The sequence below is a fragment of the Diospyros lotus genome, chromosome 2 (assembly GCF_014633365.1).
Source record: "Diospyros lotus cultivar Yz01 chromosome 2, ASM1463336v1, whole genome shotgun sequence".
Taxonomy (NCBI): domain Eukaryota; kingdom Viridiplantae; phylum Streptophyta; class Magnoliopsida; order Ericales; family Ebenaceae; genus Diospyros; species Diospyros lotus.
In genome coordinates this window covers 4778916-4802636 of record NC_068339.1, presented here as the reverse complement: position 1 = coordinate 4802636, position 23721 = coordinate 4778916, and the positions used below count along the sequence as shown (strand labels likewise).

The following is a 23721-nucleotide window of genomic DNA, read 5'->3' as shown; positions in this document are numbered from 1 at the left end:
TAATGTTACCCTTAAAACTACAAATGTCGAGTTTGGATCTGAAGGGCAAGGGCTTATGTGTTAGTATACTGAGGTAGAATTCAACCAGTTACCTGAAAAAAAGAAAGGAAGGAATTCATATTTAACCACAAAAAAATAAAAAAATGGACACAATTATTTTTAATTTTTTTAAAGAAAAAAAAACGTTTTTACTCTCTTGTACAAATTAATTGTACTCTATAACCATTTTAGATACAAATTTCTATTATGGTTATGATTATAATATATTAAAATATATCTAAGCAGAAAATTGTGTAAAAAAATTAAAACTAAAACTAAAACTAAAACTGCACTTGTAATTGGGTTTAATTGGCCATTGAAACTGTACTGATAAAAATGGTTATATAGTGTAATTAATTTTTTTGAAGGGGTAAAAATATATATATATATTTTTTAAAAAGAGTTAAAAAGGAATTTTTTATTTAAGATGTGGTTAGTTTTTGTTAAAAAAAAAAAAACTATCAAACACGCTCAGTAGAAAATGAATTATAGACGGTGAAGAGGGACGCGACGGTCGGCAACTCTGATGTGAAGAGGACGACTGGAAGGGAGCGCCAGAAAATTTCAACGCAGTGGATGGATGTATGTAAAGGTTTCTGCAGAGTGAAGGAAAAAAAGTATCTCGGGGCCGCTTTTCCAAAAATACTGTAGAGGATTTATTGCATTGACCAACGAAATGTTCATTTTATCTTTACACAAAATATATAATTTCAACTATACCCTCATGCCCCCATTTTCATCTTTTGTCTTTATTATCGTCACCGTCGTCGTCTCCTCCGTTCTGTGATATATATTATATATATATCTTTATATATTTATAATATATTAAATTAATATGTTTAATATTTTTATTAAAAATTAATAATTTTATGAATTTTATTTACATCATTTAACACCATTTTTATTTTAATTTTTTTATCAAATTTTGATAACTTATGAATTCTTTCAATCCAAACATATAACTATTAATTAATAATTTAAAAACATATTTATCTACATACATTATTATTCTAATCGCTATCTAATTTTTAAGTTTTATATAATTTAAAAACTATTAAAAAAAAAGGGTAACCCAAAACTATAGCTAATACAACTCCAATACAACAAGTACTGTAACAGTTTATTTTGTCGATTTTGTATACGAATCCTGCTTCTGTTTTGAGTTACAATGGAAGTACAGGTTCCATGCCCGAAATGCCATGGCCTTTTAGCCAATCTGACAGCTTTCGAAACGGGCTGCTTAGTAACTCCACTGCTGAGAACAAAATAAAGAGAATGTAGAGAAGCGGCGCAATTGAGTCTGGTAGAAGAATTGTTGCCAAAGACACCCAAGGAAGTGAAGCCAAGTATGCCTTCCCACGGCAGACCACAACAGTGTAAGTTGGGCGGCAGCGAATTGAACATAATTTAACTTCAGCATCACACAGGAAGCAATAGATAAGCAAACTAGCAACAGCAATGGTGATGGAACGGGGGTGGGTTTCAAATGGTGTTGTTTGCTTTGCTTGGTACTTGATTTGCAGAGCAGTGAGGAGCACTGGAACTATGAAGGCTAGGAGGGTGTGATGAGACGAACGGTGTGGAGGTTGATCCTGCTCTCGTGAGTAGCTGTAAAAGCTCTCCATGCTTCTAAAATCAGCGTTAATGTAATTGATCTGTGCATAGAAATAAATCGATGTGCTTTGCAGAGGCATTGTTCTGATTTGTAACTGTTATAAACCTATTTGAGGGAAATTAGGAAAAGCTAGCTCGAAACGATCGTATATATAGCCAGTTTGGCAGTTGTGTTTTGATTACCGGAAGGAAAAAGCTTCCGATTGGCAACGAAGAATCAACGAAAGCAGCCGTGCGAGGCTGTTTGACTTACCCTTTTACGTGTAAAGTTTAAAAGCCGATAAGGGCCTACGTGTTTTTAAACAATTAGTTAATAATTATGTGATTAATTTAAAAAAATAAAAATAGACATATTATTAAATAATGTAAATAAAATTTATAAAAATATTAATTTTTAATAAAAATATAAAATATATGAATTCAATATACATTAATATATATAATATATGTTATATATATAATTTATTAATCAAACTAATTGTTTATCCATCTCATTTTTTCAACTAAGTTAATAGAAATGTTATTTTTTTTTATTATATTATTGAGTTTTTACATTAAGACTATTATCTTTCTATCAAGTAATTATTGAAATAATAATTTTTAATATACATAAACAAAGTTAATTCATTTTATATTAATATGATATTTATAATATATATTAAATATTTTAAAATATATTCAATATTATACTCATTTTATAGACCTCAATAAAATATTTCTAACGATATATATTCTTTATAATAATTTAATTTATATTTTTAATTATTAATCAAATATATAAATATAATAAAAATAATAAAAGATATAAATGAAAGAATTTATTTTAGAGTTATAGCAGGAGGAGTAAAATTAGAAATAAAAATTAAAAAACAAATTTGTTGCCGATGAATAATATAACACCAAATTTGGTAATTAAACTTTCTACCCAACGGGGATAATTTGGTTCAATTCGGGCCCCTCAACCAAATCGACCCACATTAGAGTCTATTGACGCACAAATGATGTCATTTGTGCATCAATAGACTCTAATGTGGGTTAATTGACTCTAATGATGTCATTTGTGCGTCAATAAACTCTAATGTGGGTCAATTTGGTTGAGGGCCTAAATTGAAACATTTTAAGTTCAGCAGCTTTAACGTGGGTCAATTTGGTTGAGGGCCCAAATTGAAACTTTTTAAGTTCAGCAGCCAATTGGTTAAATGAGAAAAGTTGAGGGGGCTAGACGTGTCTTTAGCCCTTTGAAATCACATCACATCCTTATGGGTGGGTGGGTGGGTGGGTATGTATGTATATATGTATGTATGTATGTATGGAGAGAAATATTACTTGAACATATATATTTTTAGTCTAGAAATGTTACTTAACCATTTATGTGTTTAGCCTTCATTTTATCTCATCCATCTATCTATACATACATGCATACATATCAGCATTGAAATCACATTCATCTCACTCCAAAATGATTGTTTTGCCCCTAGGGTAAAGTCACCCAAGTGCACAAAATTGCACCCCATTTTGGATGAGGGCTTTTCTTATTTAATAAATTACACCTCAGTGTACAATCAGTATTACATGTGAGTTGCACACATAGTTGAAGTAAGTAAGCAGCACTATCATTTTTTTTTTCCTTTTTCATCACTGTCACTGCCAGCACCTTCTTCTTTTTCTCTATCATCGTTCATCAACCGCTTCATTTTCCTTAATTATCGTCTTTATCTTTTTCTTCTTCTTCGTCCAACTTGCTTTCTCAATGGTGACCATGGTGTCAAAGCCCACAGTCTTTGGTGATGCCAACCATGTTGAGCACGAAGCTCTTGGCCATGGTAGTGACCAAAGGTCATCGACCATGGCTATGGTGAGATATGACCCATGACTGAGAAGAAAAAAGAAGAAGAAACGGATTGAAAGGAAGAAAGAACAAGAAGCCCAATCACCATGGTCTAGAAGCAACAAATTGATCGGCCATGGCAGCGAAAAAGGAACCAGATTAGCCATGGCAGGAAAAACCAATCGACTAATTGGTGATGATGGTTGTATGAGGAAGACGAGCGAGCGAGCGACCGATCGCTCGTCTCCCATACCTTCAGCAACTAGATCTGTCACCACGCAATTATTGTAAATGTGTAGAAGAAGAAGAAAAAAATAAAGAAAGATGCAACAAAAAAGAATGATGATGGAAGTGGTGACAATGGCTATAACAATGGCGAACGATGATGGAAGCTTTGATTTAAAATTAAATTTAAAATTTCAATCATAATTAAATTTAAATTTTAGGTCACAATTATAATATTTCGAGTAGCTAATAAATATGTAGATATGAGATATCTATATTGTACCAATTGACACTTAATTTTCAAGCAAGATCATTTCTCATATAAGAATCTCAAAAGCTTTTAGAATCCATTTTTCTAGTTTTTGTAACAGACCCTTCAAAATTTTAAAAAATATAGGGTACCTTCATATTTTCGTAAAACTAATTTGACACTCGAAGTTGGAATTGTTCTAGGCTTTGGATTACAAAGGGCAATCTAGTTAATTAATTTAACTTAGAACATTACAATTTTTTATGTAAATGACAAGATGATAATTTTTTGTTATTTTAATGACAAACTGATAATTGTACTTATTCATTAAATTTCATAAAACTATTTTAGGGGGTCATCAGTGAAATTTCAAAAATGTGAGGGGTATTCCCTGTATTTTCATAAAACCTCAAGGGTATACAATGTAATTTACTCTAATATTGACTTAAGGCCAATTTTATAGGCCTCGTAGATAGTTTTTGTTTCTTGCTTTCAGTTTTTTTTTTTTCTTGTGTTTAGTTTTTGTTTTTTATTTTTAAAAAATTAAGACAAAAAAGTGAAAGAAGAAAGAGACCAAAATTAATAGAATTGGGAGGAGGTCTGCTATGTTGCCCACTGACAAGTAACATAACAGGTACTCGTCAGTGAACAACATAGTAGGCCTGGGATTGGAAGATGAGGAAAAAATATATAGGAGTGATTTTAAGAATAGGACAATTACTCCCGAGGGAGGGAGCACTAACCTCATATAATTAACAATAAATAAATAATATATAACTTTACATTTATTTCACTTATCTCGTCATGACAATAAAATGAAGGATGACCGACCTGTCTTCTCTTTTTATCTTCACCATTCTCGGCGCATGGGTGGTAGGTATCCAGTACCTCAATTTATTCTATTTCATTGTCTCTGGCTATGGGACATATGCCACTCTACCTAGAGTTTAAATTGGGGGAAACTGGCAATGCCTTGGCATAGCTGTATGTGTAATGTAAAATTTTGTTCGCTTCTCTCTTGTTTCAAACTAACTTTTCCTAATCTCCCTCAAATAGGTTTATAACAGTTACAAATCAGAACAATGCCTCTGCACAGCACATCGATGAATTTCTATACACAGATCAATTAAACTAGCTTTTTCTAATCTCCCTCAAATAGGTTTAGATCTCGAGGTATTTCTATCCAAGGCCATCTCCTCAACCACCTCTCCTAAATAATTTAAGTAATTGGGTTGTGTTTAGAGTCTATCTATCAAAACAATCCAGCCAATTATAGCTGAGTTTAATTGATGGCATGTTGGTTCGTGCCCCATGATGTTATCCGACCTTTATGAGCTTGTATTTCATTTAGCGGAAAAAATTAATGGCTGTAACTGTAAGATATATTTGTCACCAATGTGGAGGATTTTCAAGTTCTTTAACAGGATTGCCAATATAGTACCAAAGCAGAGGGCTTTCAACTTCTTTCACAGGAAAGGTGAACTTCTACTGTTTGAACAAAACCAGCTACCACTCACTTAAAAGTAAAGAGAAAAACATATAATTCGCATGTACTTTACAAATTGACGTATAATCCCTTTATGTTTTTGATTAAGTACAAGATTAACACTTTCTAAAATCGCCTATCAACTTTATGAAAAATATAAACAAATAAACATATTAATTTTGTGATTTTCACAAGAAATATAAAATTTCTCCAGTTCAAATAATTTATAGGCCAAATATAGATATACTGTTAAGCTGAATATAAAATATTCGAGAATAATGTTACCCTTAAAACTACAAATGTCGAGTTTAGATCTGAAGGGCAAGGGCTTATGTGTTAGTATACTGAGGTAAAATTCAACCAGTTACCTGAAAAAAAGAAAGGAAGGAATTCATATTTAACCAAAAAAAAAAAAAAATAGACACAATTATTTTTAACTTTTTCAAAGAAAAAAAACGTTTTTAACTGTCTCAAACAAATTAATTGTATTTTATAGTCACTTTGGATGCCAATTTCGATTGCGGTTATGAATATAATATATTAAGATAGATTTAAACCGACAATTATTTAAAAAAATCAAAACTAAAACTGCACTTGTAATTAGGTTTAACTGGCCAATAAAATTGATGAGCAGATATTTTACTAAAGACAAATTTACTCTACTACCTTCGAAGACTATCAATTTGGTACCGCCACGTGTCTATCTCAGAAAGCACCACGTGTTTTTTGGATTTCCAGGATCTCCATCCCAAATTTGATTTGAATGAGAGGGACTCGGTCAACTGAGATTCTCTCTAACGTTATCTTTGAAAGGTTATCTTATCTATTTGAAGTGAAATTTGCGTCATCTATAAATAGAGGTCAATTTCTACAGGTATGGACATCTGACTAGTGAGTGATTTTCTATTTTGGGTCTTTTTCTACTGACTTAAACGTCGAAATCATTCCAGGAGATTAAAGTCCCGCCCTTGCAGGTATTTAGTTCGAGGCAGATTTCGGTGATCGGTCTAGTATCATCAGAAACTATACTGACAAAAATGATTATAGAGTGTAATTAATTTATTTGAAGGAGTAAAAATATTAAAAAAAAAAGAAGCTAAAAACAAATTTTTTAATTAAGATGTGGTTAGTTTTTGTTAAAAAAAAAAAAAAATCAAACACGCTCAGTAGAAAATGAATTATATTGAATAAAGTACCATAATTAAGCCAGAATTAAACAATTGCATCCAATACAGGGATATGCAGAGAAGAATACCGCAAAGTGAATAGTTGTCGAGGTCTCTAGATGGTTGCTCTCTTGAAAACTACCAATTAGCAATATAGAAATCAAGCAACCATGTCGCTTGAATCAATAGTGGGGTCGGCATTCGAGCCGGAATCCGAATCCATCCCCCAACACCGCCTCCGCCGACGCTACATTTTCCTCGGCCCATACTTGCTCAAATTCAAGTAACGTGGGGAAAACACGACAGAAATGCGAGGTGGTTAGCAGAGGTTGGGATTCAATTCTGATTTCAAGCGAATCGCCTCTCCGCACGTCGAAGGGGATGAGCTAAAGGAAAAGATTTAGGGGTTTTCCTTTTGTTTAGGTAAGGATTAGCCCTTTTGTTTTGGCTTATAAAACTCGTTAGGAACGAATGAGTTGACAAGGGAATGGAATTGGAGGGAAGTTAGATTAATTAATTGTAAATTTATTTATTAAATTTAGTATTTTTATAAGTATAACCCCTGCTTTCTTTCAGATTAATTGAAATTACAATACTTTTATTTATTATTAAATAATTATTTCACCTTTTTTTTTGAAGATGGTTAATTTGCATTTATTATGCTTTGTTTTCAGCTTCAAACAATTTTATTAGTTGATGATAATGTATTGTGTTTTGAAATATTTAATTAATTACGAAGATGATTTGAAAATTAAAAATGATATGTAATAATACACATTATCTCAAGATAAAATATGCTTATTGCACCTAAAAATAATAGTTTGCATTGCCCCTTTTTCATAAATGAATTTAATTAATATATATATATATACACAACATCTTAAAATGAGGACGGCTAGGACATGGATATTAAATAACATCCTTATATCATATTAGATCTATTAGTCTTTCATTCTGTTTCAATGTTAAGGTGACATAATTTAATTTTGGTATATATCAGTGCATTTTCCAACAAGTTTAATATCAAGTTTTATTGATAAAGACTTCTAAATTTTTACAATTTGTTTGTTTGGTAAGAGTTTTAAAATATGGGGTAATGTTATATTTGGTATCTCATTTAACATGGAATAATTTGGAAATTGTGATGATTTTAGTGGTGTAATTAGTCAATGACAGTGTCTGTGAGTTCACTAAATTAAGCAACTCCAGAAGACACAAGTAACTCATCAAATTAAGCAACAGGGTCTATGAAGTAACTCACAAGGTAGTAGGATTCTCATCATCAACTTTTGTCTATGTATGTCCATATATATAATAGTTGCATAAATAAACAACAGGGTCCGCTGAGCAATGAGCAATGATGATACTCTTTGGATAGATAGAGCTTTGAAGTTGATCAGGTCCCAAAATCCAAATTAATTTCTCTGTTGATTTCAAATAACTCATCACTTGGCAGCTTGAGTTTAAAGTGGATTCCACTGATCTTTACCATAACAGTCTACTACATCATCATATCTGTGATTATCAAAGCCAAGCGAGAGGAAGGCAGAGAAACTTTTCAAATTTATTAATTAAAAGAGCTGCACCAAGAATAATAAGTTTTAAGTAACTCAACCTCACAACATTTTAAGGTTTATGGCAATGAAACACCTAAACGAACCCACCCAAATACGAGACCGGCTATGGCTAGTTGACACCCACATTCCCGCCGGAAACTACCATTCTCATTAAACCTCCGTCCCAACCGCCATCGCTTGTGGATTCAACCACCGACTTCTTTTCCTCGTTGAAGCAGTACACCGGCGCTTGCCATTTGGGATCCTCAAGCACCTTCCCCACTTCAAATGTCATCACGTGTGCGCTGTATCCTGTGTAAATCAACCCAAGTAGTACTTAATGATGCGAACAGGAAAATTTAAACCCTAATAATCCACCAACAAATTTGTTCAGAAAATTCAATCATGCCGTCTCCAGTTTCCTCGATCTTTGAACCAAAATTGAGCGAGTAATTTTACGATTAAGCAGCTACAATTGGCTTCTTTTAGTACCTGAATAGAAGACCCAGAAGACCGGCCGTTTGGTGGCGACGTCCTCATAGTACCAGATGAAATCGAGCTTCTGCCACGCGTTGCAGAGGAAGCCATCCATGTAGCGGCGGCCGAGGTAGGTGGCGCCGTCGAGCCAGTTTGGCCGGAGAATCCCCACCTCGAGGTCCACCACTCTGCAAGTCTGGTCGGAATCCAAGGTGTAGAAGAAGGAGGTGCCGTTGGTCCACTCGAGGTCGTAGACGAGGCTTCCCAGCTGGGTCTGGATGATGTTAAAGTTGCGGCCGTTGGGCCAGTCGTACCAGAGATCCACCATTTGCAGGGTGCCGCTTCGGTTCATGAAGAGCACCGAGTGGAACTGCAGTGGCCATGGGGTGGGGACCGGGTCGGGCTCCGTAGGTTCGGATGATGCTTTTGAAGGGAAACAGAGGAAGAGGAAGAGGAAAAGGAAGAGGTAGAAGGACACGGCCTTTGTTGCAGAGACCATTGCTTTTAGCTTCCTGTTCGGAGAATTCCTCCTCTTTGTTGTGCTGAAGCCTGAAGAACAAGGGCATGAAATGACAGTTGTGGTGGAGATTTCATCATCCCATACATACGTACATACATACCCAGCCACCCAGAAGGGTGTAATGTCATGTGATGTGATTTCAAAGGGGTGGTCATCCAACAGTAGTACTTAAATGAAGACTCTCTTCATTTTGCAACCGCAAGAGACGACGATAACACGGCGACTGAGATTGAGCGGTGATTGATTTTGGGCCAAATATATATATATATATATATTATTCGGATACTTATTATTTACTCTTAACGAACAGAACAATGACACTTATATAAACACAAAAGTTTGTAAAGATTTTATGTCCTCAAGCAGTATTTTTGTATTTGATTTCCTTTTTCTTTTGTTACTTAGTTGTGTCTTCAAGACAGGAAATAATTTGGTGATGGAGGTTGCACCCGAGATGGGGACAGAAGATAATTCCCGCGTTTGACCAAGCCCATTGGGCTGATTACCATTTGATTTTGCGAGCACCGAGCAGGGTCTGGCGGCAAATTGCGCGAAGAGCGATATTTCTGCTTTATATTCTCATCTCTCTCTCTGTCTCTCTCTATTTCCCTCTTTCCAGCTCGGAGAAAATTGAGAACTGTAACGAAAATGGAGGGAGAAACGGATGTCGCAGATCAGCATCATTCCAGGGAATCGACGGGCGACAAGGAGAAAGATTTGGAAACGGATAGCGAGGGGGAAGAGAGAGAAGAAGAGAAGCACAGAGATCGCAAGGCGGAGAAGAGAGCGAGGGCAAAGGAGAGGAGAGAGAAGAGGCGCCAGCAGATTTCCCTCCTTCGCACCATTCCTTATTCCGATCACCAGAGGTATTTTCTTTTAGTATTTTACTGTAAATTCGCCCTTCAACTTTTTTCCTTTTTTGCTTTCTCATGATAAGATGATGAGAAACTAACCCTAGATTTTCGATCTAGTGCGTTTTGGCAGAATCTAGGATAAGAGTATTTTGATTTCGTAATTATTACTTCGTTCATGCCTCGAAATAATAAATCTCCAGAGCCAGATTGGGTGTTTGTCCAATCGGACAAGTGTTCTGTAGTCACGCCTTCTATGGTTTTGTTGTCTTCAATTTATGTCAACGCCCGCCTGTTGATGATACAATACATTCCTGCTCTTGGGTGTTTAAGCACTTCTCCTTTATGTCAATTTTATTCCCCGGTGATTTCTTTTATCCAGTAAATGATTGTGTTGAGGATAACATTTTATATGGACTGGAGTTTTTAGGTGGTGGTCGAAAGATACTATTGCTGTGGTGACTGGAGCAAACAGAGGGATTGGGTTTGAGATTGTACATCAACTTGCAACGCATGGTGTGACGGTTGTTCTGACATCAAGAGATGCTGCTGTTGGTGAAGAAGCAGCAAAGGTCTTGCAAGAAGGAGGCTTGAATGTTCTCTTCCATCAACTGGATATTGTGAACCCTTCATCAATCAAAGTATTCACTGAGTGGCTGCAACATAACTATGGTGGTATGGATATTCTGGTAAATTGTCAATCCCATAGTTTAATTGCATTGTCTATTATTGTTGTTCACAGACCTCTCTGCAGTGTGATATATAATTTAGTCACAGATTTCTTCCCTTTTCTTTCTGTTGAAAACAATGGCAAGGTTCTTTACCTTTGCCAAACTTGGGTTTAGTTAGAATTACTTGATAATATTAAGGTTTTCAGAGAAATGAATTTACTGGAAAACCTCACTGCATAATAGTGCAAATGGAGTTAGAGAACATTGAAAATTGTATGTTTACAAATAAACCTGCTCTTGTAGAATGACATACGGTTTATACATTTTGCTATCTTATAGCCAGGTGCATATTGATTTCTTTTTAGTGACCAGATGAATTTTGCTCTGTCTTATAGCCAGGTGCATATTGATTTCTTTTTAGTGGCTAGTTCATCTGGTTGTATGTAACATTTGAAAGAAGTTGGAGGCAGTGATGGAGGTGAAGGCAATGTTTAGAACTTTAATTAGGAGTCGTTCTCTTTCCCGTTTTCAGGCCATTTTCTATTTTCAGTTTTTGAAAACAGTGAAAATGCGTTCTCTTTATTATTTTTCAAAACGCGTTTTCGAAAACAACTAAAAATTTTGTTAAGGAAATCCAAAATAACATTTGTTATTTTGGACGTTTTTAATGAAAATACACTGAAAACACAAAACAAATGCAAAACGTGAAAAACAAGCCCCCCGCACACACACAGACCCACTCCCCCCTTCTCTCTCTCTCCCCCCTATCTTCTCTCCATTCTCCTCTCTTTTTCTGGCCATCGACAGCCATTGCCACTGTCGTCGACCTTCAATTCCACCGCCACCGTGACCAACACCCCCCAATGTCATCGCAACCAGTACCGCAACCACCGTCATTGACCTAACCCCCCACAGCCACCACCAACGTGACCAGCACCCCCCACAACCACCGCGACCAGTGCCCCCACCGCCACCACGACCAACGCCCCCTACTGCCACCACCACCACGACCAGCGCTCTCCACTGCCATCGCGAATAGCGCCCCCCATAGAAAACCCTAGATAAAGAAGTTGGTTTCAGCTCTCTGATTTGATTTTTTTTGTGTTATTTAATTTTATTTATTTATTAAAATATGTGATATGTTTTGTTTGTTTTAATTTTTTACAATGATATTTTAAGGTTGTTGATTTTTTTATTTTATTTTATTTGAATTTTATTTTATAATTTAAAGTATTTGAATTAAATTTATAATTTATTAATAAATATTTATTATTTATTTTAAATTAAATTTATTAAATAAAATATCATAATAACAAAAAAAACTGTTTTTAAAATTTCAAAACAAATGCGTTTTCTAATTTTTTATTTTAAAATTTTTTTCAAAATGACAGAAAGAAAATATTTTCAAAAATATCAAAACAAACACTCAAAACATAAAATTCAAAATGAATTCAAAACTCAAAATACAAAACTAGATTGCGTTCTCTTTACTGTTTTCAAGTCATTTTTAATTTTCAATTTTCTAAAATAATGAAAACACGTTCTCTTTACTGTTTTTAAAAATATATTTTTGAAAAAAAAAAAATTGTAAAGAAAACTCAAAAGAAAAAAAAATTGTTTTGAGAGTTTTTAACCAAAACAAACTTAAAACTCAAAACACATTTATTTATTTATTTATTCATATTTTATTATTGTAATAGAAAAAATATTATAAAATTCATTAACTTTAATATATATATATTTTTAATAATATATTAACATTAAATATTTTTAATTTATTGAATAATTAAATTTATTGAATAAAATATAATTAAAAACTTATTTTCAAAATTTCAAAAGAACAAATTTTCTAATTTTCTGTTTTGAGGAATAGTTTTTCAAAATAACAAAGATCATGTATTTTCAATTTTCTAAAAACAGATTATCAAAACAGAAAACTGAAAATAAATTTAAAACTCAAAATTGAAAATTAAAAATTAAAGAGAACGCAATTTTAAAATACAAAGAGAATACCACTTTAGTTTTTTATTCTGTTTTATAAATTTTAAGATTATAAAAGAAACAAATTTCAGTTTTTTTTTATTCTATTTTAAATGTTCAGAACTTTAGTCTTCTTTTGGATTTTGAAGGTTATAACTCCATATTTAACTAAATAGACCCAAATATATAACCTAAATTTAAAATATCGCTAAACTTTAAAAGTCTTTTATGAAGTTATCACTAAAATAAACATTAGTTTCTGTCAATAACAATACTTGCACGTACCTTTTAACATATGTTAAATTCATATTAAACTTTATTTATATTTGTTATTAATTTTAAATAAAATATGATCATTTAATTTAATTTTCACTCCTTTCAATTTAGAGTTTAGGATTTAATTCTGTTAAGTTATTAAAGTTATTAACCGACCAAATTAGCCGAATGTGAATCCTTATTTGTACACAACTTTTTTGTTTTTTTTTTTTAAGAATTATTTGCCTTAATGCGGTGTAAATTAAGGTATTGACTCATTGGTTTGATCATTACCCTTCCAAGAAACAAGAAGGAAATTGTGACGCAGGCAGACATCCTCAGTGAGGAGGAGTAGGTGGCGGTGGGACGCAGGCAAATATCCTCACTGAGGAGGAGGAGGAGGAGGAGTTAGGGCGGTTCCTAAAGTGGTGTTACTTTTGTGTTTTAATTTTTAATTTTAATTTTTGAATTTATTTTTAATTTTATGTTTTGAGTGTCTGTTTTAATATTTTTAAAAATATATTTTTTTTTGTCATTCTAAAAAATTGTTTCTGAAAATAGAAAATTGTAAAACGCCTTTATTTTGAAATTTTGTAAAATATTATTTTATAATATTTTATTTAAAAAAATTGATTCAAAGTAAATTATAAATATTTATTAATAAGCTATAATTTTAATTTAAAAAATTTAAAATATAATATTGGAGATAACTAATAATTTAATCATATATAATGTATTAAAATTACAAATTACTTTCTAAACTCATTTTTAATTTAACTCAACTATTAATTTCATAATAATTTTTTTTTCTACAAATTGAAATTATCTACACATTTAGATTACCATAACATAAATATTAAAAAAAATTATAAATTATAAAATAATAAAATATTAATTTATTTAAAATTTTAAAAATATAATTAAAAAAATTAATAAAAATTATATTATATATTCAATGGGTGTGTAGGGGCGATGAAGGAAGGAAGAGAGAAGAAATGACATGTGAGGCGGTGAAGGAAAGAAGAAATGGCAGAGCCACATGAGGAAGTGATCGACAACGTAGGCGAACAACAAATCTGGGTTGCTGCCACGATGGGCATAGGCGAAGGCGAAGCGCAACGGAGTTGCTTAAACCATGAAGGCAAGGCGGATCTGGTTTGCTAGTCGTGGCGGTGATGAATTGCGGCTGTGATGGCCATAGCAGGCGCGTCGCGGGCTAACAAGAGAGAGAAAGAGCGAAAGAGATAGAGGACTTTGATCTGGAAGAGAAAATGAAGAGCGAGACCGCGGCTCGCGGTAGAGATGGTCGTGGCAGGTGCGTCACCAACCAAGAAAGAAGAGAGGGAGGAAGCAAGAAAGAGAGAAATGAAAGAGAAGAGGCAGCAAGAGAGAATGGAGGGAGCTCATCGAATCTAGAAGAGAGAAAGGAGAGAGAAGAGGCGGCAACTGTTTTTCGCGTTTTGGTTTTTTAATCGTGTTTTGGTTTAAAACAATCAAAATGAATTTTTGCTATTTTGGATTTTCTTTTCAAAATTTTTTCTTATTTTCAAAATTGTGTTTTTAAAAATAACGAGGAGAACATGTTTTCACTGTTTTAAAAAATTGAAAACAGAAAACGGCTCGAAAACAACAAATAGAATAGGCCCTAAGATTTTGAGTTCTGAATTGAAATGTAAAAATGAGTTTTTAAATTGTATATTTAAATTTTATTTTTTATAATAAAATATTAAAAAATAAATAAATATTCATATCATGTTAAAGAATAAAATAAAAAAATTAACAATTTTAGCATGAATAATTCAAATATTCAATAATCACAATTAACAAATATTTAATCACAATTAACACAATTCAACCAGGACAATCCCTAACTAAATGAAATAGTTGAATAACAATTAGTAAAAAGCCTAAAGTCATAATTTCTAAACTCCTTATAGGTGTTAAATTAGTCAAAATAAAATAAAATACACATCAAATAGAACATAATTAAATAAATTAACTTACCTCTAGTCTCTTAGTCTCTAGAGTATAAAGGGATGTCCATTGGTCAGTGGCTACTGCCTGTCTGCCAAGAACAAGAACATAACAGCAAAAGATTTTTTATCACTAGTATTAAATTTGAACCCGAACAAAACACAACACTAAAGATTAAACCAACCCTCAAAGTGTCCCAATGGCAATGCAGAAACGCGAACGACTCAATCACCCAGCGAGAGCAAGAGTTAAAGAGCCAATGGCCATTGATGCGACCTCCCCAGCTATCGACTGAGAGGTAAAGGCAAGTCGCAAGCAAGTGTCAAGCGAAAGGAAAAAGCAAGAGCGAGGGGGAGGGTGAGCCGCAAGAAAGCCAAAGAAAGAGTAAGGTTTGCAAAAGGGAGAAAGGTTTGCAGGGTGCGTTGATTGGGGGTAAGCTTGGAAAAAATTTATGGGCCATAAAAAATGACAAAATTTATAGGTCCTAAGACAACCGACTCATAGACCTCACTATTGGTCCAACCTTGGGAGGAGGAGTAGATGGCAATCAAACCTCAGTGCCAAACACCCTCATAGATAAGAGACAAAATTGTTTAAGAAGGCCCCCATGAGCATAGCCCAACGGTTAAGACCTTACATATGTTAGTTCCAAAGAATTGTTTAAGAAATAATGGACCAATCTTAGAGGGTGTTTGGCTTACCTTTTTTCAAGATGGTTTTTAGCTTTTCTTCTTACAAGTTATGTAAAGTTTTAAAGTTAGTTAATATTTAAGTTGATAATGTGTTTTAAGGTATCATTTATATAGTTATGCGTTTGGTTTGAAAAATTTAATAAGTTATCAAAACTTAATAAAAATATTAAAATAGACATGTTAAATAATATAAATAAAATTTATAAAAATATAAATTTTTTATAAAAATAAATTATAAATTGATCTTCAATTTTTTATAAAATTTTTATCATTAGATGTTGATAATAAATTATATATAATTATTAAAAAATATACTAATATAATATTTTAAATTTAAATTTAAATTTAATTTATAAAAATATTATATATAGAGAGAGACAGAAAGACAGGCAAAGGATGGAGAAGGCAGTGACCGCTACAAAGGAGAATGGGGGGGGGGGGGGGGGGGGGGGTGGGGGGGGGGGGGGCGCATAGAGAGTTTTGAGAAATATGGAGGGAGAAGAGAAGGAGATGGGATTGAAAATATGATAAGTTGTTAAATTATAAAATTATAAAATACTTTGTTAACCAAATAAGGTATGAATAATATTTTGAAAAAAGTTGAGAATATTTTTTTAAAATGTTGTTAAATAACATTTAAATTTGATAATATTTAAATTTTTTAATTTTTAATAAATATATAATTAAATAAATTATATAACGTTTAAGTTTCGCTTACAATTTATATGCATTAAAACCGCTCAGCCAAACACCCTGTCAGGGATAATCATTTTGCTGATTTTATAAAATGCAGCATCTTTTTGGGGTCAAAACTAATTAAGCAACCCCACCCTCGCGGGTGTCAAAACTAATTAAAGGGATGTTTGGCTTACCCTTTTTTAAAGGTTGTTTGGAACTAAATCAACAAATTTTATTTATTTTTATTCTGTTTTAAATGTTCAGAACTTTAGTCTTCTTTTCGATTTTGAAGGTTATAACTCCATATTTAACCAAATAGACCTAAATATATAACCCAAATTTAAAATATGGCTAAACTTTAAAAGCTTTTTATGAAGTTATCACTAAAATAAACATTAGTTTCTGTCAACAATAATACTTGCACGCACCTTTTAACGTATGTTAAATTCATATTAAACTTTATTTATATTAGTTATTAATTTTTAATAAAATTTGATCATTTAATTTAATTTTCAATAATTTCAATTTACAGTTTAGGATTTAATTCTGTTAAGTTATTAAATAAGTGATTAACCGACCAATTAGCCGAATGTGTACACTTATTTGTACACAACTTTATTGTTATTTTTTTAAGAATTATTTCCCTTAATGTGGTGAAAATTAAGGTGTTGACTCATTGGTTTGATCATTATCCTACCTAGGCCCGAACCTATAGTATGGCCTAAGAGACGGTTGTTTCAGGACCCAAAAATTCTGTCAATTTAGGGGTTTATAAATTTGGAGATAAATTGACTATTTTGTCCCTATTTTAAAATGATAGTTTTGCCCATATATAAAGTCTCTCAATCTCCAAAATTTGAAGAATGCCTAACATTTCTCTCTTTCTCTCTCTCTTGCAATCTCTCCTTCTCTCTCTCAAAAACACCTATGTAAATCACTATTTTTCCTTATTATAGTTAAGGCTCAATAATTGTTTTTTATTTTAAGACTTTTATAATGCAACAACCAATTGGGTTTGATTCTACTCAATCCTAAACTTGTTATATATATGAACATGTATGTGTGTGTATATGTATATATATATATTTGTTGATGTTGTTAATTTAGTGTTGTCTAAAAGTTAGGATTAATTACAATACATAAATAGATTAAAATATTATATTAGTTGATGAGACAATGGCTAAGACATGCACGCAATAGTTGATCCTTTGAGATATATACTATCTGATAAAACATATTGAATGGATAGACTATGTTGTCTATTAAAAAAAATGCTAAAATAATTTGATTATGTTAATTTGATTGATATTTTTGCCTTCAAAATTGTAAAAAGAGTAGTTTTTAATTGATCATTTTGAATTTTTTTTATTTTATTTTTGATATGGTATGAATATTTATTTATTTTTTAATATTTTATTATAAAAAATAAAATTTAAATATACACCAAAATTTAGGAGCCCATTTTTATATTTCTGATTTAGGCCCCAAAATCTCAAATACACATATCCTACCAAGAAACGGCAACGAAATTGTGACGCAGGCAGACATCCTTAGTGAGGAGAAGGAGGTGGCAGTGGGTTGGCTTGGTTGGAGGCAAGGCAATGACTGACTGTATAATTTGACTCAAAATTTAAATTTAATTATAATTAAAATTTATCTTTAATTAAAAATTTATTTTAATAGACTCATCTTCTAATTAGAATGTAATTTTATATATATATATATATCTATATGTGAGTGTTAGGTCTATAAATAAATGATCAATATCTTGAAATTATGGTAGCAATATTATATTGTAGTTATAATATTATTATAGTGATGTTTTATTATTTTTACCTATAATTTTTCTCAATTTTGATTTTTTATGTTAAATTTCTGTATTCATTTTGTATAATTGATGATTTGATTGTGTTTTAAAATCATAACAAGTTGGTATTAGAGTCGTTGGATCAAACTAGTAGCTAACAAATCTCAGTCGTTGGATATGTAATTTCTTCATCATCTTCTTTAGCTATGTTTTGATTCTCTAATAGTCATCCCCGTTGCCTCTACCAATGTTGACTATCTCTTTACCTTCTCTTGTCACAGGCGATGGCTCTAGTTTCCCTTGCCATCGCGACCAAGGATGTTGTACAAGTTACTCATGACTTTTATAAAACATTACCTTTGATTAATTTTAAGGAAAAATAGCAAAAATAACCTAAATCTTTTTGCGAATTTGTAACTTTATCCAATTTTGTTAATTTTGATAATTATATATGTTCTAATTGACTCAATTAGGTATAATTTTATTTAATACCTTAAATTTATTTAAAATGCATGTATTATTATTGACGTCACATGTTATATATTATATAATAATAAAAATATGAGTGAAATATATATATATATACATAAGATAAAAAAAATAAATCAAAACATAAAACCCTTTTAACTCGACTTAAAAGAGTTTTAAGGTTTTAATTTTTGTCTTGACATACTAGGAGACATACACAAATGGAAGGAGGAGGGACCCAGAGGAAGGAATTGAAGAGGAAGCCGAGAAAATGACCAATAAATGTACTTCAGAGAGAAAAAAATGGTAAAGTAGAAGAAGTTAGAAAAATGGTCAATCTAAGAACCATTCTTGAGCAACAACCCCCCACCCCCAAAACCCAAAAATAAAAAGAAAGCAAAAGCAGCTAAGAAACACTATATGTTATCTTTGCTATTTTAAGACTATTTTAAGTTTTAAAAACAGTGAAAATGTATTTATTTATATATTTTTAAAAATATATTTTCAAAACACACAAAAAAAAAAAAATTGAACATAAAACTAAAAACAAAGAAATATCGTTTTGACTGTTTTCATTGCAAACATAATTAAAATTTCTAAAAGAGTTTTTAATAATTTTAAAATAAACACTCAAAATATAAAATTAAAAATAAATTTAAAACTAAAATATAAAGAGAACAATCTTTAGATATTACCATAAATTAAAGGAAGCAAAAGCATCAAAAACTCATAAAGGCATAGTATATAATGACCTTTTAGAGAAGATGTCACCGTAAATAAAAATAATTAAAGAGTTAAATCTATATTTAATTAAAACTTATAATTGTTGTAGCTACTGCTACTGCGTCCAATGTTAAAAGACAACCAATAACAGTACAAATTAAAAGAGAACCAATGAAAACTGAAAAGTAAAGGCAGGTCATGAGAAGTGGCATTTACGGGTGGAAGCGGACCCGAGTGAGAGAAGAAAGGCTAAGAAATGCAACAGAAAGAAAGGGAGATAATAGGATGGGATGGGATGGGAATGTTTAAGAATGAAGTCCAATGGCCAAATTGAGAGATGCATTTCATTCTTGGCCAAAAATTACTCCACGCCAGGCCAGCATAACAATTTGAAAGGTTCTAAATCAAGCCTTTCAGAGGCCTATGATTTCCAACGAATTGCCAGGAAAGTGGGAAGGGACGACACATTTCTGTGGATATTTTTAGGAAAAGGGGTTAGTTTGGGGTGGGGTCAAGCAAAAAAGACAAAGATCAAATGTTTCTGCGTACGGGGCATCTCAATTAAGTACACGCACAGCATCCTAACAATGGCTGGCTAATCTGGGAGACTTGGCAATGCTTTGCTTTTCTGTCTCCCTTGGATTGTGACACTTTCATTTGCGTAGAGATCATCAACCATAAAAACGCAGAGTTTAGGTTTTCCAAGCATGGCGAACTACTACTTACCAGGGGTGTTTGTTAATTAAGATAAAAGAAAGAAAAAGTCATATGAAAAGCATTCTAAATGTTTAATATTTCTAATGAATTTGTTAAGTTTATCTAACTACTTTCGAAAAAATTCTCACATAATCTCTTATCTTTCCCTTTCAAGATAAATTTATCCAAGCTTTTCGAATAAATTTATCTACCTCTTTCAGATAAGGTTCAATTACTTATATGCCCCTTATAGGATAGTTAATGTTATTTAATATATTTTAAAATTTAAATTTATTAAAAAAAATATTTATTTAAGTCTTATAATTAATATTATTTAATATATTTTTAAATTGTTATATGTTTTGACAATTTTTAAATTTTAAATGACATTATTCATTTCATTGATTTTTAAAATTTAAATTTCTCACCCTATATATATATTTTATTAACTAATATAATTCCTTTCACCAATTTTTAAATTATTTTATTTAATTTTATATTTTATTACTTATTATAAAAATATGTTTTGACCATTTTTAATTATCTAGGTGAAATTATTGTAATTTTAACAATAATTATTTCTACTTTCCAATTTTTTTTTAAATTTATTTTTGAACATAAATTTAGAAAATAAAATCTTAATTTTTTTAACAATTCATATTAATCATAAAATACTATTTTAATCATAAATTTGGTAATAAGAATATTTTGGTAAAAAAACTCTTATCTTGATACTTATCATATGCATTAACAAACACATAAAAAGAAAAAATATAATTATCAGTGGATTTCAAAAAATATAACAAACACTCTGATAGAAATCTTGGAATGCTTTCCAGTCTTATCTTGATCATTCCATATCTTGGTCAAGAAAGCATGTCAATCTTATCTTGATACCACCTTATCTTGCTTATTTTAACAAACGCCCCCTAGAGAGAAAACAACCCCCACACTATTCTTCGTGTTATGATTTTAAACAAAAAATAAATCATAATCAAATTATCAACCATATAAGCAAAATTTAATATAAAAATTTAAAATAAAAAAATTACAGACAAAAATAACAAAATATTACTAAGATAATATTGGTACGATAATAGTGATATAAGTGCAATAATTCTATAATACTAAGTACATATTTATAGATCTACCACTCATGTATAAACGCATATAAAAAAAGATTTAAACAAATCTATATTTTAATCAAAAGATGAGCCATGAAGAAAATAAATTTTTAATTATAAATGTACCCCAATCACAATCAAATTTGACATTCTAATCACTGTCAAATTTGAAATCTCAATTACAGTGAAATTTGAATTGTGGGTTGCAATTATAATAAGTTTCACTTTGACACAAAATTTAAATATATAATTATTTATAATTATTCCTTCTAACAAAATTATAGAGAAATAATCTTGCTGACAATTACCAATCAAATCCACACCATGAGAAAACTAATCAAATCCACACAACGCTTATTGTAGTGGATATTTTCAATTGCACTCAAAATATAAACAACAAGATCAACCTCAACATATTTTTATTGATCTTAATGACTCTACATTTACCACCTTCATCTAAATCTATTAGTATCAAAATTGCACGCATCTTAACCTCCCATAGTAAGTGTTTAATATTCAAATTCAATAATAAAATATCATATTTTAAAGTAGCCAATATGAAGATCAAATAGCCCTAAATAATGTAAAACGATCAATAAATAAAAGTTTAATAAAAAACAGATCAAGATAATGGACATAGGCAACAAAATTCGACTGGACAAATTTAGCATATTGAATATGGTCTAATGGGTCATATCTAAACTAGATCTTGCGGATCTAGACTAGATCTTGGAGAATCTAGATTTGATTTGGGCCGAATTTGGATAAACTTGAGGATGACAATAATGGTGAACTAAAGGTTGTCGGCAACAACAATTATGGACAGCGAAAGAGCTCCAGTGGTTGGCGAACGTCGAAATAACAAAGCTCTGAAGCATGGAAACGGTTTAGAGACTTTGTTTCGGCATTTCCAAAATTGTTTCCCATTTCAAAAACGGTAAAGACGTCTCGAAATGCTTTTTGGGTTATTTTTATAATTTGTAAAATATTTTGGAGTTGTTTTGCAAATTAAAGAAAAATGTTCGAAAATGTGTTTTTGACCATTAAGAGACAAATGGTGACTAAAGCAAAGAATGTAGTGGCGAGAGAGACGAAACGATAGTTGACGATAGACATGGAGGATACAGTGGCGGTCGACGACGAGAGCGAGAGGTGAGACGAGTCGGTGGTGAGAGGTGAGGCAATTCGTTGATGGCGAGAGAGGTGGTGACGACAACAAAGATAAAGGATATAGTAGCAGTCGGCGGTTAACGATGAGCAACGAGGGGATGAGGCAGGTCAACGGTGAGGCAGGTTGGCAGCAAGAGCAACAAACACTTTGGCGAGGCGACAGCAACAATGAATCTCTTTCTATGTAACATCCCGCTCGAGCAATAGGAAGGACCGGAACAACTTACCCTGATGGGCCTACACAAACTTCTCAGGGGGATCATCCATCCCTGGATTGCCCCAGGTCAAACACGCTTAACTTGGGAGTTCTTTGCCAACATTCAGCCCAAAAGGTATCCAGCTGGTGTTGTTTCCTTTTTTACACTATCCTCGATATATTCTAACTTCTCTGGGCTCTCGGGGTATTACATTCTCCCCCCCTTGAGCACATGACGTCCTCGTCATGCGACCTTTACAACTGGTTCCAGACCTTCTCCCCTTGGGGGCTGCCATCCTAGAAGCCTGCCAGAAGCCGCTCTTTGTACAGGCCCTCAAGCCTCGGCGCCACTCCCCGCCCTCATTGGACCGCCTTCACCAAGGGTCGGCTCTGATACCATTTGTAACATCCCGTTCGAGTGATAAGAAGGACCGGAACAACTTACCCTGATGGGCCTACACGAACTTTCCAGGGGGTCACCCATCCCTGGATTGCCCCAGGTCAAGCACGCTTAACTTGGGAGTTCTTTGCCAACATTCAGCTCAAAAGGTATCCAGCTGGTGTTGTTTCCTTTCTTACACTATCCTCGATATATTCTAACTTTTCTAGGCTCTCGGGGTATTACATTCTAGCTGCTCCAATCCTTCAACAGGCTAAAATTGCTTTGCAAATTTACTATTCAAATTGAAATCGCTCACTCTCGGGTTTACAACTTACAATATTATTTATATCATATAAATTATAAACTAATTTCACATACACTCTTATTTATTTTATTCCAACCTTTATAGTTTTAACTATATTTTACATATACCTTATCTAGTTTACTTTTTAAGTGTTTTCTATTCTATAATTTACTTTTTTTTAGAAAAAATAGCAATAACCAAGAACAATGATTATAACATCATATTAAGGTGTTTAAGAAAAAAATTAGTTGAATGATGAGAAACATGTGTATAGATGATGGATTATAATATATAGTTTGATTGACTTAATCTTTTTGATTAATAAATTAATTTTTATGATCTATATATATGGTTAGCAAGTATTAAATATATATTTTTTGATAATATATTTATTATAATAAAACTAATTAATAATAAATAGTTAAAATTAAAAAAATAAGATATAATAAATATGTATTGCTTGAAAACTAATGTATGTCGTTTCATGTGTTTTGTAACATATAATATATAAAATAAAAGGTTTTTAATCTGCATATTACTCAAAATATGTATAAATTTTTATATATTTTAAATAATTAATATATTTTCA

The 23721-nt window shown here is 31.9% G+C and overlaps 3 protein-coding genes across 4 annotated transcripts in view; 1 reads left to right on the top strand and 2 right to left on the bottom strand.

The window, feature by feature from the left end:
- Positions 1-8148: 8148 nt before the first annotated feature.
- On the bottom strand, positions 8149-9322 carry LOC127794195 (uncharacterized protein At4g14100-like). The gene is made up of 2 exons (XM_052325133.1): positions 8657-9322; positions 8149-8476 (listed from the first exon to the last, which is right to left on the bottom strand). Exons 1-2 carry the CDS (start codon positions 9138-9140, stop codon positions 8295-8297), a joined length of 666 nt encoding a protein of 221 aa, XP_052181093.1. The 5' UTR covers positions 9141-9322; the 3' UTR covers positions 8149-8294.
- Positions 8149-23721, bottom strand: part of LOC127794194 (uncharacterized protein At4g14100-like) — a 69830-nt gene continuing 54257 nt past the window's right edge. The window contains exon 3 of the transcript XR_008021583.1: positions 8149-8188. The gene's annotated coding sequence lies outside the window, so the exon portion shown is untranslated. The remainder of the gene's footprint in view (positions 8189-23721) is intronic.
- The window catches only part of LOC127794193 (uncharacterized), a 74804-nt gene continuing 60731 nt past the window's right edge, over positions 9649-23721 (top strand). Inside the window, exons 1-2 of one of the 2 annotated variants that reach the window (XM_052325130.1) lie at positions 9674-10027; positions 10443-10701. In XM_052325130.1, coding sequence (XP_052181090.1) covers positions 9810-10027; positions 10443-10701 — 477 coding nt within the window. In that variant the 5' untranslated portion in view covers positions 9674-9809. Of the gene's footprint in view, positions 10028-10442; positions 10702-23721 lie in introns of both variants that reach the window. The other variant, XM_052325131.1, reaches the window with a different exon arrangement.

Coding starts and splice junctions, on each gene's coding strand:
- LOC127794195 (XM_052325133.1), bottom strand. CDS start 9,140: ATGGTCTCTGCAACAAAGGCCGTGTCCTTCTACCTCTTCCTTTTCCTC. Junction 8,477..8,656: donor CTTCTGGGTCTTCTATTCAG/GTACTAAAAGAA, acceptor TGATTTACACAG/GATACAGCGCACACGTGATG.